This window comes from Sinohyriopsis cumingii, chromosome 1 (genome assembly GCF_028554795.1).
Source record: "Sinohyriopsis cumingii isolate HCF-2022 chromosome 1, ASM2855479v2, whole genome shotgun sequence".
NCBI classification, from domain to species: Eukaryota; Metazoa; Mollusca; class Bivalvia; order Unionida; family Unionidae; genus Sinohyriopsis; species Sinohyriopsis cumingii.
In genome coordinates, this window is record NC_142961.1 from 27463572 (window position 1) to 27478198 (window position 14627).

At 34.8% G+C, this 14627-nt stretch overlaps 1 protein-coding gene across 1 annotated transcript in view; it reads left to right on the forward strand.

Annotated features, from left to right (window-relative positions):
* The first annotated feature begins 9631 nt into the window (after positions 1-9631).
* The window catches only part of LOC149806588 (palmitoyltransferase ZDHHC21-like), a 41189-nt gene continuing 36193 nt past the window's right edge, over positions 9632-14627 (forward strand). Inside the window, exons 1-2 of the mRNA XM_089955169.1 lie at positions 9632-9776; positions 13578-13914. Coding sequence (XP_089811295.1) covers positions 13587-13914 — 328 coding nt within the window. The 5' untranslated portion in view covers positions 9632-9776; positions 13578-13586. The remainder of the gene's footprint in view (positions 9777-13577; positions 13915-14627) is intronic.

The window sequence follows — 14627 nt, forward strand, 5'->3', positions numbered from 1 at the left end:
ATAGTATAGTCCAGATATTGAGCATGTTCTATTTCCACTGAACAGTCGAAACAAATGTTTTTCCTCACGAATAATATCTAAGAACAACATAAAACACGTCTGCAGACTTACAACAGGAATACAATAAGTATGAATAAATCGGAAAATCGGAATTAAACCAATTGCTTAATTCTCTCCTTATATACACGGTATATTGCCACTGTATTTCGCAATAGACCGCACGTGACAGAATACACTACTCGTTTTGCGTCGATTTGGCATATTCATGTATCCTAGACCAACCAATGGGAAATTACAGTATTCTAGAAGTGTCGAAACCCCATCAGTCACTGTGAAATTAAGCCAAATGCGCCTCTTATTATCAATATTATTTGTAATAATTGTCTACACATACGTAAACACTTATTTATAGATCCTATGCAATATTTTGATCTTTACAGATTCACGTCATTTAGGCAAAACGAAATAAAGAAATTATGTAAACATTGCAGCCCTGAATAAACATTATTTATTTTATGCAAAGCAGTGAATTACTTGATTTTCTAATTAAAATAATATTGATATTTCACTGTATCACTACAGGAACTACTTTTTGGGGTCAGAACATACTTACCTCCCTTTGATTTTCTGGAAACGTATTATTTCCAATGACACCGACAGTGAATATAATACGCTTGAAATGTCCACTAGATCCTCTATATATGTTTAAAAGTTTCTCACATGATCCTGTATTCTTGTTATTTTAGCCAAATTCAGCTTCATTCACTCACCGTTATCACCGATTAGAATGTTAAAAAATGGCGTCTCGTCAATTTCACTTTGGCTTAACGTTTTTAATATTTTCTTGCGCGCTAATATTTAAAAAAAAACAATTATACATTGATGAGTTACTTGTGGTTCTTTTCTTATTAATAATCCCTGTCTGTTATCCTTGAAACTTGTAGTTTGTTATTCTTGAAATATCAGCTAATTTTTATTGATCTGATGTGGAACTAATTTTGTGCGCAGGATCACATAGCACGGCAGAACATGTACGGTAAACAAATGACATTACCGTAAGAAATCTGCTAATTCACTGTGTCACAAACTTTAGGTAGCCAACGTATATGAGCATAAAATAAAAAGAATATTTGCTTGAAACGAGTGAATAACGGATACATTTCATCTCTTGGGTGAAAAACTTTAGTATTTTCACTCGTTGCTTCGCCACTATACTAAGTTTTTCATCCACTCGATGAAATATATCCGTTATTCACTAGTTTCAAGCAAATATCCTCTATAAAATGAGAGAAAATCATGAACCAGGACTTAGAAAATATATAGATATACATAACATTTTATGTAATTGATTAAATTGTTATATTTTACATAAGGTGGCTGGTGTTGTTCTATTATATACCTTGCTCAGATCTATTATTCTATCCATTAATTTCATTTTTCCCCCCTTATTAACTCGATCCAAGCAAAAACACCTAGGTCGATCATGTTCTAGATAAAGATAACCAAATCAAACCAAGGGCATGTAACGAGTGATATAACAACCCTACACGATTTGTTTTGTTGTGGGGTTTACGACATTTTTCAGCACAACCTGGCTATACATGGCGGCCAGTATTAATAGTGGAGAAAGAAATTGGGCATGATGAAGAGAGTGCCCGTCAATAAATTGAGCATGATGATGAGCGCCCTTCAATAAACTGAGCATTATGAAGAGAGTGCACGTCAATACATTGGGCATTATGAAGAGAGTGCCCGTCAATGAACTGGGCATTATGAAGAGAGTGCTGTCAATAAATTGGGCATGATGAAGAGAGTGCCCGTCAATAAATTGAGCATGATGATGAGCGCCCTTCAATAAAATGAGCATTATGAAGAGAGTGCCCGTCAATACATTGGGCATTATGAAGAGAGTGCCCGTCAATAAACTGGGCATTATGAAGAGAGTGCCCGTCAATAAATTGGGTATTATGAAGAGAGTACCCGTCAATAAACTGGGCATTATGAAGAGAGTGCCCGTCAATACATTGGGCATTATGAAGAGAGTGCCCGTCAGTAAATTGGGCATTATGAAGAGAGTACCCGTCAATAAACTGGGCATTGTGAAGACAGTGTCCTTCAATAAATTGGGCACGATGAAGAGAGTGTCCGTCAATAAATTGGGCATTATGAAGTGAACTCTTACCATCAATTACCATCACTTCATAATGTACTGAAATTACCGGCCAACATCATTTTCATAAAAGTTTCAAAAAAATTCTTCATAGCAGTTACATGGAAGTGTTATTTTATGTATTAATATAAAAGTATATATACATAAATAATAATTTACTGGATTTAATATGTGCTTTAAATTAAATAAGTTAAAATGTTTCAAAGCTTAAAATGAAAATAAGATGGTTTACTGGTTCGAGATTTTACTCAAAAGACAACGTTTGAACTTTAACAGTAGATAAAAATTTAATGATAGCAAGCGAAGTACGTTATAATATAGTTTTTGCTCATCAGTAACTCTTTATACACTTTTTGTGGGCATAATACGAAGAAAGCACGATTTGCTTGAGAAATCAATCAATACATTGGGTCAATTTGTATTACTGCTTTATACTACTGATACTGTCATGATTTATGAAAAGTTAACATATTTCTTTTCTTGAAACATTGGAAAAGTTATTTTGTTTTTCAAAAATCCCAATGCGATAGCTCATATCTATTTTGAAATGATTTCGGCTAGAAATAGCTACCTACATTTAAAAGCTGAAAAATAAACTTTTTACATACTATGCTTGCGAAAACAGTAACAACTACTAATATAAATCAAGTATGTCTTCGATTGTTTTTCTTTAATATTTCACGTTGTCCGAATCATCCTGCATTTTGGCCGAATCAGCCCGTAATTTAGGGCTCATAGTCGTTCCGTACCCAAGTCGTTTCGTACCCAAGTCGATTCGTACCTAAATGAGTCGTTTCGTACCCAAAACAATGGTCGTTTCGTACCCATGGTGCTGGTCGTTTCGTACACAAATGAGTCTTTTCGTACCCAAATGAGTCGTTTCGTGCCCATGGTGCTGGTCGTTTCGTACCCAGTGATGTAGTCGTTTCAAATGTAACCACAAATATCATAAAAAGATATTTCATACGTATTTTCTATGTTGCTTTTTTTCCTTTGTGATAGATATACATATAAATAATAATAATAATAATAATAATAATAATAATATGACTTTGTATACTTTAACGGGAATCATAATTGAAATGTTATTAAATGCTAAAATCCTCGGATATCTAGTAAGTTTAAGCTTTCAAGCTTAATTCAATTTCACACGTGTTTGATTATTTTTTTGCTTTTGTTTTATTTTGAAATAATTTCAATAGGTCTATAATTTTCAGCAGTATTTAGATTCAGAGAATTTTTACTAAATTCCCTGTCAATAATTCTTTAACAATAATACTATATTTACCTCACTTGTTTACTGGGGATTAACTTTATCTTCGGAATTTAAAATTGGTTTACTCATGCAATTATACTTTAGTATAAAGAGCATATGGCAAACTTGGAGTTTTATACAATGAATTCAATTTATCATTAAGCCAAAAAGAATCAATTATCAAATTCATTCATTTGTTCTCATGGACGCATACATTGTTACTAATTGTCCCTGCTTTTACTCTCCTTTGTCGGTTACATTACAGTTTGCATATGTTCCACTCCTAATTGTTTTGTCGTCAGGTATTGTACAATGTACGTTTGATTTCTATCTCAGTTTATTTTAATGTTTTTCTATCTATTCATGTAAGTAAATGAAGCCAACTTTTATAACGCGATACAGATATAAACAGTTGAAATGGTTTATAAAAAAGTATTATAAGAAATAGTCAGACATCAACACACACAGGCAAATACAAGCAAGAAATGGAATGGACAACTGTGTAGTTTGTTTCCAAAGAGTAAGACCATGACAACATGCTTTACAATGTAACGCTTGCTAAAAGTGGCAGCATCGTAAATGTGAGACAGGTATGTATATTATTATTATTAATAGTGTGTGTGTGTGTGTGTGTGTGTGTGTGATTTGGACACTTTAACGTAGCTTTCACAATTTTGCATTCCTATCGCTACGATATCTGCAGTGTGGCAGTTTATAGTGATGTAGAGCACTGGGGCATAATGCAGCAGATATGTAGCATCATGTCCCACCCAGTCACATTATCCTGACACCAGACCTACCAGTCGCAACACTAACCTGTTAACTAACCTGTTAATGCTGAGCGCCTAGCGAGGTATCTCTTAGTACCATTTTTATAAGTCTTTGGTAAGACTCGGATGGAGTTCAAACCAACGAACTCCCGCATCCGAGGCAAACACTCTAACCACTAGGACACCGGAGCGGTAATGTTAATAGTAGTAGTAGTAACAGTGGTAAAAATACTGCTGGTGGTTGTTAAAATAATATTAATCTTATTGCTGTAGTTACTATTACATTGATGTTGTTTCTTTTCTTCAAAGGAATATCACAGACACTGTATCGGCAGTTATGTTGTGGTGATGAGACGCTGAGTCGGTGGCGTTGCAAGGACTGTTCCCGACTTCCTCCACCACTGATTATGACAGATGACAATCCCAACAATATGTCGAACATTTTGCCAATAGCAGAGAGTACACATCTCACTGCTGCTGAAAGACATGATGTTCACGACCCTACATATGGTGATCTTATAGACGAGGCAATGAATACTGACATCATTAACAGTGTCAATGATTCTGACATGCCTATCGACAACTCTTCAGTCCAGTAAGATATATATCCTTCTATTTCATCTTAATTTAATCGATATAAACGTAAGAAACAAATACGTAATAAATGTGCAGCATTTTCACATTAGGTAACCACTGAAATGTTCTTTTTTTCCAGATTGCCACCAGATGTTAGTTCTCATACCTGGACAGCGTCCCAAAATACAGGAGTGACATGCACCTTTAACATAGACGCCTCCTTCAAAGTCACTGAAAATCAAGAAGAAGCGTGGGTTTTTTATTTTATAATCTTTGAGAATTTTATTATGTTGTAATGTAAATTTCCGTTCAATACAATACAATTAAAATGGTATGTAGTTGAGAAATTAATAAGATTACATATTATGATTAGCTAACTAGTGTTCTGGAGAAAATCATAATATATAAGACACTGAATAGCACAGTATCCAAATAGTACCACATGCTCGATTGAAATATTCTTTATTCGCGAAATCGAATTTTAATCTTTTATACAGGTCCATGCAGGAACCGACGTTACAGCTCAGACTAAACCATGTACGTCAACCAGACTTTCAGATCGCTCTTACTGGTTCCAAAATGTCGCGTCCAAAACTTATGGAGGCTGATGGGTATTCATACACTGTCAAGGTTAGTAGTAATATTGGTAATTGCCATAATGTCATCATCTTTATTGGTCATATTTGTAGAGGTGTTGGCGGTGGTAACATTGATATTCGCACATTTGAATGTTTAAAAATCTTTCTTCTAGCGTAAAAGGGCAGGCGTAACATACTGGTGGTACTCTGTCCGCTCTAAAAAGATACGATGCCCAGCCACCATAATACAACGTGGTGATTGTTACGAGAGAGGACTACACCGGCATGTACATAGCATCGATCCAGGGATCGTCGCGAAGGTTAAGGTGTCATCAGAGATTAGTTGCATGTTGACAAAATCCTGGTAATTTCAAAATACACAATCGCTCATTACCCTGCACCTGTCAATGTTCATTGTTTCTAATAGGAACATCAACGTACGTGTAAGTAATATTTGATATACAAATCATTAAAAGATAACGTTCCACTATACGCTTGTTGTTTATTTATTTATTTATTTATTGATTTATTTATTTGTAACGCTCACATATTCTATAATATATTCCATAGGTGAAGAGTGTAGCGAAGCAGCATAAACATACATCAGCTGCTACGATCGTGGATAGAGTTATAAATGAATTAGTGCCAAAGGATGGTCACTTTCTGCCCGAACCAGCGCTCTTAATTAGAGCTGCCAATCAATAGGACCCGCCAGAAAATGCGACCAAATGAGCCGCGCGACTTAGAATTTGTTGTAAGTAGCACAAATCATTTTGTATTAATACTGCGGTTTTTTGCACCAGGCCCTTCAATATGTATTATTTCCTTATTTAACTTCTTTCAGTTTGATGAGTCACAGTTTCCCGACAAATTTCTTCGGAAAGACATTCACGTTGGCAGTAAACGTCACATTTTATTGGCCACTGACAAACAACTAGAAGTTTTGGCGAGAGCAAAGATCTGGTACGTTGACGCCACCTTTAAAATAATCAGGCACCCGTTTAAGCAGTTGTTTTCCGTGCACGCCTTTGTCAAGAATGACGAACATGAAACAAAGCAGCTGCCACTGGCGTTCGCTTTTATGTCAGGACGAAGCAAAAAGGATTACAAGAAGGTAAATATTCATATTTTTTTCATTTTTTAAGGATTTATTTAAAGGCAGATTTGAGGTTAAGTCAATTATTACGTTTCTTACAATTTGATTATAAATTGTTTTCCAAAAGCATTCCTGCATGTAATATCATCATCGATTGGATACGATGATAATATAGTTATCGTATTTAACACAGTTTATTGTTATTATAATAGCAGTAGTAGTAATAATAAAATAATACTAATAATAGTAATAATAATGTTATTATTATTATTAATATTAATATTATTATTATTATTATTATTTCATGTTGTAATGTTGCATATTACAGTAATTTATCTCGGTCTTTTTCATTGTTTGTAATTAGGTATTCAAAGCGTTGAAGCGACTTCTCCCGTCTCCTCCCACTGTCAAAGGTATTGTTGCAGACTTTGAAGCAGGTTAGTACAGTAGTAGTAGTAGTAGTATAAGTTATAAGTAGTAGTAGTGGCTTTAGTTGTTGTTGCTACTCGCGTAATATTAACATAAAGAATTTTGTTATTTTTCTCCAATTACTAGCCAACTAAATATTTTTTTTTATTTTTACCGATGAACTATTTTCAAGATTCTGGCTATCTGTAGCCAATTTATACATTTGTATACCCTCTTTTCATGTTGGCTTTCGGTATTATTTCATTGCACCTTTAAATTGAAACATAGTTGCAAACAATTATTTATGTATATTAATTAACACACGCACAGACTTCTTCATCATCATCACATTCAAGTTTTAATTATTTAGGTATCTGGCTAGCTTTCCGGCGTGTGTATCCAGGAGTGCCTATCCACGGCTGTGTATTTCGCCAGGGGCAAGCTATGTGGCGAAAACTTCAAGAACTGGGGCTGAGAACAACCTACATTGAAGAAAAGAGTGTTCATCAGTTTTGCAGGAAGGTAAGAAATAATACCGACACTCGAATAAATTCGCTAATGTGTTTTTTAAATGATATATTTGTCATTATAATTGTGTTATCTTATTAATAAATTGCTTTCATTATATGTCTCTTTTTTCAGGTGATGGCGTTACCATTTTTGCCTGCAGAACATATAGCCCCTGCCTTTGCCCGTCTTAAGGATCAGTCAAAGATGATTCCCTTGTTATATAGTTGGGTTGACTATGTAGAGTCAACCTGGATTACGAACATCACATTCCCGGTCGACTCATGGTCTGTGTTCCGAAAATCTGTACGAACCAACAACGATGTAGAGGGTTGGCATCGTAGGATCAATGCGAAAGCCGGCAAAGCCAATCTTCCATTCTATGTGCTAGTCAGTCCTTTATATGACGAAGCCACTTCAGTTGTAACACATATTCAGCTGGTATCGAAAAAAAAAGCTAAGAAGATACCAGAAAAAAAAATATCAACAAATGCAGGCGAGAATATTCTCGGTATGGGAAGAGTATCAGAACGGCGTCATCTCCTCCTCAAAATTACTGAAACGTTGCAGCAGTATATACGTCCCGACAACTGAATGACAAGGCACTTTAATTGCATTATTATACCATGCATATTGTAATTGTATTTTCTTCATGTATGCATGTAATAAAACTCTAGAATGTACATTTCGGAATAATGTTGTTAGTCTTTTGTTATTTAAGAAACCTTTTCGAGCTATTCTTTCGTCTTACTGATACATCTCCTTCAGCCATTCTTTGGATGGTAATTTTTACTGTTCTAATCTGGGAAAAATATATGCCGTATTACATAGGGTGCTGTATTGAATACGTTGCAATACTGGCTCAATCAAAGCATGCATGCATATCTTCGATTATTTAAATAATTAAATCTGTTTTAAAACAACAAAGTCAATATATGTAAAATGCAGTGCCAAATTAAATCTCTCTCTCTCTCTCTCTCTCTCTCTCTCTCTCTCTCTCTCTCTCTCTCATTTATGTGGAGGATAACAAAAGTGAGCAAATATGTGCACAAGTATACCAATGCGATCGGCTGTCTCCCCCCTCCACCCAAAAATGGCTTGGTTGCCCGTATAATATACCACGTTCAACACCTTTAAAAGCAGGCGACAAAAATTGAAATTGACACCAGTATTGGGTCTTGGAGAAGAGAAACTTACACAAACGACACTATTGTATCTGCATTCAGCCCCATTATCAAAAGATCACAAAATGTATAGTTGTTTTGAGGGGATAACCATTTGTAATGTATCGGACACGTTAGTCATTACTAAATAATACCAAGAAATATGACAAGTAATTGTTAATTGGAACTATACAAAAATAATAGACTTATTCAGTTATTTAAACCTGGCCAACGTTTGTTTTTTCTTCTTACTGACAATGTGAATATTTTTTTTTAAATTCCGTTTTGTACATAGATGCTATTATACAGTGAAAACAATACAATTACTGTAATTATCTGTGTTTATTAAATTTTTTGCCCTGATATGCTTTGTTTAAGTTAGGAAAAGGGAGCTGTAAATATGAAAATACTTGTACACTTGTAAATTAATTGGTGCGAAACGACAAGCACCTTGGGTACGAAACGACCAGCACCTTGGGTACGAAACGACCAATTTCCACTGGGTACGAAACGACTTGAGTACGGAACGACCAGGTACCGTAATTTAGTACGAATCAGCCACGGTCCGAATCAGCCTTGATCATAATTGGTCATCATTCTCCATTAGCACTCTACAACTACACTGACTTAATAGTTTGGTTTCTTCGCTTCCTTTGATGTAGTCCCAGTTTCATCTTTTTCATCTTACAGTTCCTACCCCTATGATAGAAATTTTGACATTTAAATGTCACCATATCTAAAATGGTGTGGGAAGAGTCCGAACTATTCCTGCTGCATGAGTGAAAGCTTATTCCTGATGCTGTGTTTCGCTAACCTTTCAAATAAAATTCCCTAAGTTATTTGCTTCTGCTATATTTTTATACAGTGGCTCCAGATAAGAATCATTTTAACTGCATTCATATTGCATAAGCCACATTTACTGGTTCCACCTATAAATCGATTTGTTTTTTGCAATTGCAATTTACCAGAAAAATAATAGAGCATACCAGTTTTGTCCGTAACAGACTACGCTTTTGAAGATTGCTTTATGTACATTATACTTTTACTTTAATCATGGTGCATTGAAAGCATATTAACAAATATAAACACATAAAGAACGGCGCTTACGTGGGATTTGTTTAGGATTACTAAGAAAGTGAGAAAACAACTCTCCATATCTGGAACAAATAAAGCAATATTGGCATGGATATAATGCCCTCACACGTGTGATGAATACATGATAGTGTACACAGTACAGCAGTGCCGGTCGAATAGTGAGTATCCTCGTACATTGCTGTCATAGGAGGTAAACTGTCGTCATTGCTAAAAGAGCAAACCGAATGTGATCAGACATTAATTCGATTTCTAGTCCTACATCTAAGACCTTGACGCTGATATTTATGTTTTGGGCGTCACTAAAACAAAACCAATATGTGCTATGTCTTATATTGTAGGACTATTCGATTTTATGTTTACAGGCTTGGATTTTAACTGTTTGCCATATATTCTCAGTAATATTGAGGTGTTAGACCCGTGACAGCCGGGTACGGATTGATTGCTTTATCATTATCCACCGTTTTGTCCTTTTAAGTGTATGGATAGTACTGGAACATTATATTCGGAATGAAAGGTCCAGGGGTATAATTGTCTGGTTCATTTAACTATGAGGATTCCCTATTTGGAAACATTTTTGTAGTCCAAAATTTGTCATTAAAGAATTTCTGTAACTATATGTCTTTAAAAATATGTATATCCTTCTTAGAGTAAAATTTTGTCATCCATTGGGGTTAGTTTCACAATGTTAGACATCTACCCTGATATTTATTTTTTAGGTCAACATCTTACTTTTAAATTACTGGCATTGTGTATCATGTTCCCCAGTCAACTAACGGAAATGAGAGGCCAAATTTTCAGGTATATTTCACACTTGGCAGCTTATATAGATGCTTTAGTTGATTTTACTCATATCTTTTTCCAAATAAATTAAAATTCTGACACAAGCAAATGAACATGTCTCAAGTTCCATTGACCTACATTTCATTTGGCAGGAATACCATGTAGTCTGGAATACCAAAATCAGATTAAGTTGAATTATGTATCATTAACAAAGTTAATAAAACTATACTAATATTGGTGAAGGTATTTAGATAGCTACATTTCATTCAAGATACTTATCCTCCCTTTAACTGATTACAGTTTCCCAGCTTCCATTGCATTTTAGTCAACTGAAATGTAGATCAATGTAACTTGAAAACACTTCATTTGCTTGTGTCAGAATTTGAATCCTTTAGAAAAAAGCCATCAGAGTAAGTAAAACCTGACTATAGCAATATGACTTTAATTTGTGGAAAAGCATTGATATGGGCTGCCAGGTTTGCAAGTTATTCATAAAAATTTGACCTCATGTTCCCCGGTCAGTTAACCAGGGAGCTAAACAATGCTGTTTTTTAGGCAGTAAGACATAACAGAAAACATAAATATCAGGGTAGACATTTTATATTGTCCGACTATCACTGGAGTTAGATTTACAACACAGCTGAGAGTAATGTAACCTTTGAAACCAATGGAGTAATATTGGATGGCAAGAGTCTACTTATACAGACCTCAACACTCTGATTGCCGTACTTTTTCAGGTGGTCTCGAAGCATACATATAAACAAATTGATCTTTGCCCTCGACAGTTTTGACTCATTTGCAAAAAATTACTCTTGACTAATAGTTTTTATTGGTCCTGTTATGTCTGTCATTAAAATGTAAAATGTGTGATGTACAAGTCTGTTGGAAAATTGTAGTTTGTTTCCTTCCTGTGCATCTCCTGAATTCAAAACTAAATTTTCTGTTGACAGTGCCCTGGCAGACTTTTTGCAAACTATTGTGAACCCTGTAAACCCTGATTGTCTAAAATTGCAGTGAACAAGTTGCTCATGATTTTTGCTCTGCGACTTATATTTCCATCTCTATGGACATCCTTTTGTGAAACCTTTTCAGAAGTTTATGAATTGTTGAACATGATATTCAAGGTATTTGAAATATTTTTCTGCTGCTAAAATCTTTTTGACTAACTAAATTATCATCTGCTCTATCCATCAGTGTGTTACCATGAGGTGTATGTTTCATATATCACTGGCTGATGCAAATTTAGTTTAAGACTGTTCATTAGTGCACATATAAAATCTAGCTTGAAGATTAATTCTTATCTCAGGATGGCGATTTGAAACCAAGATTTGCTATGTGACAGGTTTATTTTACTCAGATGACTACTCATTTTTTAGATGGAAGTGGTATGTCCTACCTTAAATAACTGTATATCACATTTTGGTCTCATGTTTTGAATCCTAGATTTATAGCATTATCATTGATGTAAACTTCAAGTTAAAATCACTATCACATAGCACAGTATGTGACTTGTATTGGTTAATTATGCATACATACCATAAGTAAATTTGATATGCTAAATTTACTAGTTTTTACTCCCAGACCCAAACATGGTTGTATCTGAAGAAATATGATTTTCATTAATCTTCCCCAAAAAACTCCCTCAAAACACACCACCTCAATGTATAATAATAACATGTAGCATGTGTAAACAGTAACCACTCCTGCTTAGAGCTCATGCAAAACCATTGTTGGGTCAGTTTACACAGCTAATTGTCATAGAGGTAATTAATAGGAAAGGTGGATGGTATAAACAACCACCTTTTCAGCTTTTACTTTTTGTTGAAAATAACTTGGGTGATGTGTTAAGTCCTTTGAAGACTGCTGTGTGGGAGCCCATTATGCTAATTTGCATAGGTAAAGCTGATAAAGTGGATCAGCCCAAATTCATTTTAAGTTATAGGTAAATCTGATCGATGCTAGATGTGTATTAAAGAACAAAATTTATTACACATCACTAGCTTCAATAAGACCGTTTAAGCCATCTTTTTTTTTTGCACCCCTTCTGTGATTTGGGGCCCCTCTGAAAACAGCATCTTGTGCAAGCACACTGCTCACACATATCTTGTGCTGGTCCTGTCTCAGGATCAAACTGCATTGGATAGAGTTCTGACAATGCTAACATTATGGCAGTCAAAAACAATTTATTTTTATACTTTATTTGCTCAGAGAAACCAGAATTGAAGTTTGAACAACATTACCATCCTGTCTCTAATGAGTGCAAAGATGAACATAAAGGACACTAGCATAACCTTCAGCCCCCCTTGTGACCTGTTGAGAGTAGCAAAGACTACATCTAATTAATCCTATGTTTGTCCATCCAAAATATTTTAAAGATATAAACACTTTGGTGTATGTTTTTATTGAATGTCATTGTGGTTGTGATTATTTGAGTGCACATTTGTGGTGATAATATTTGACAATCCTAAATCAGTCAGCAGTTTTATTCTTTGTAAGTGTAAAAACAGACAGGTTATTTTCTTTTATTCAGATTTGAGTTTCCAATCATCTTTGATAGGCTTATAGTTTATTCTTAATTTGACAAAGTCACTTTATTGTGTTACATGCACTGACCTCCCCCCACCTTTGGGATCACTAAATACACTTTTCAGTCAAAAAAAGCCCCAGCATAGTCTGGGAGAATGGCAGGCATGATTTTGAGATTCATGCTTTTTAAACCTACAGTCATTTCTGTTGATAATATGATTGAAGTAGAGTCTATATTAGGATTATATGAATCAATAAGACACACACATGACCTAATCTATGTCTGTGGAAAAAAGAAGAAACTTTAATAAACCTGTCCTCTTCCAATCAAAAACTTTGTGGGGGAGATGGTTGGTTTTATCAATAGTTTTTCTTTTCCTTTTCTGACAGAAGCTACAGTTGTACATGTGAAAGACATAGCTGGCATTATATTTTAGTGAATATTATGTTTTAAAGAGAGAGAGAGAGAGACTCTCCAAATTAATAGATTCTCCCCCACACACATACATCCTTATATGTTTTTTGGGTGGGGGTGGTTGGAAGCTAATGTTCGAAAGGTATTCTTCAGAGAGATTTGTAATGTTTTTAATTAAGGATCACAAAATTTGCTTTAAAACTGAATAATTCAATTCTCACAGCAATTTTTATTTTAGACTTGAAAGATGATGAAGGATAGTTCATGGAGCCACCACCATGTAGCTGTCAACGTGAGCTTGAGTGCTGTTAACACAGACTATGCACAGGCACTTCGATCATCCACAGCTCAGTTTAATAACCATTATGAGTCCTGTGAGCATGCTACCCATGAATCTCGTGTCATTGTAAAGGATCTTCCCCTTATAGGTAGAGTGCGTATACTCATGGATAGTCATGGCTTAAAGGCACTGACTTTCATCATCATCTACTGGATCTATGGTTTTTTCAGTACCTACTTCATCATATTGTCACCTCACTGGAGTGATGGCAGAATACCAGATGTGGCTGCCTATGGTAAGAATTTTGAATGGGTACCAGTACAGTTGTCTTTTATTATTTCAGGTGCCAGTGTAATAGTTAAATTGTGCATTCCCTTTTAAATTCATATTAATGCCATCTTTGTGAAACAGTAGGTTATTCATTTTATCTCTGATCTCTGTCCTGTGTTAAGTACAATTCATATTCTGGAACATAATTGTGCACACATTACCTGAACATTCAGCATGACATAGGTCAGTTCTTTTATACGGGGATCAAGTCAGATGGCATGTTTGTTTACTTTATCCTAGTACAAACTTCATTGGCAAATATGGACGACAAGTGATACATGGTGGGAAAATCAGGCATGTCATGATGACACACAGACACACAGACAAGAACTGATCATCCTATAAAAATGTAATAATAATTTAATGCAAGATCTTCTGTTATTGAGTTACCAGCTTCAGGTATGGCCACAATTACTAAACAAGAAAATCCGTTAAATGATGTCTCAAAATCCATTAAATAGAATTTGACTGAAATTGACAGCGTGAAAATATGAGTTCTTTTTAAGGTTGTAAAAATGATGCTGATCCACTAGTAAGTGTTACAACTCTATGGTCTTAAACTAAGTAACAGAAAAGAGTGAAAACCAAAACATTTTGTATAATTCAACAAATAATTTATTTCCCTAGAGTACAGAGTGAAAATTTAAAAATAACTTACAGTATTGTGAATTAAATTCC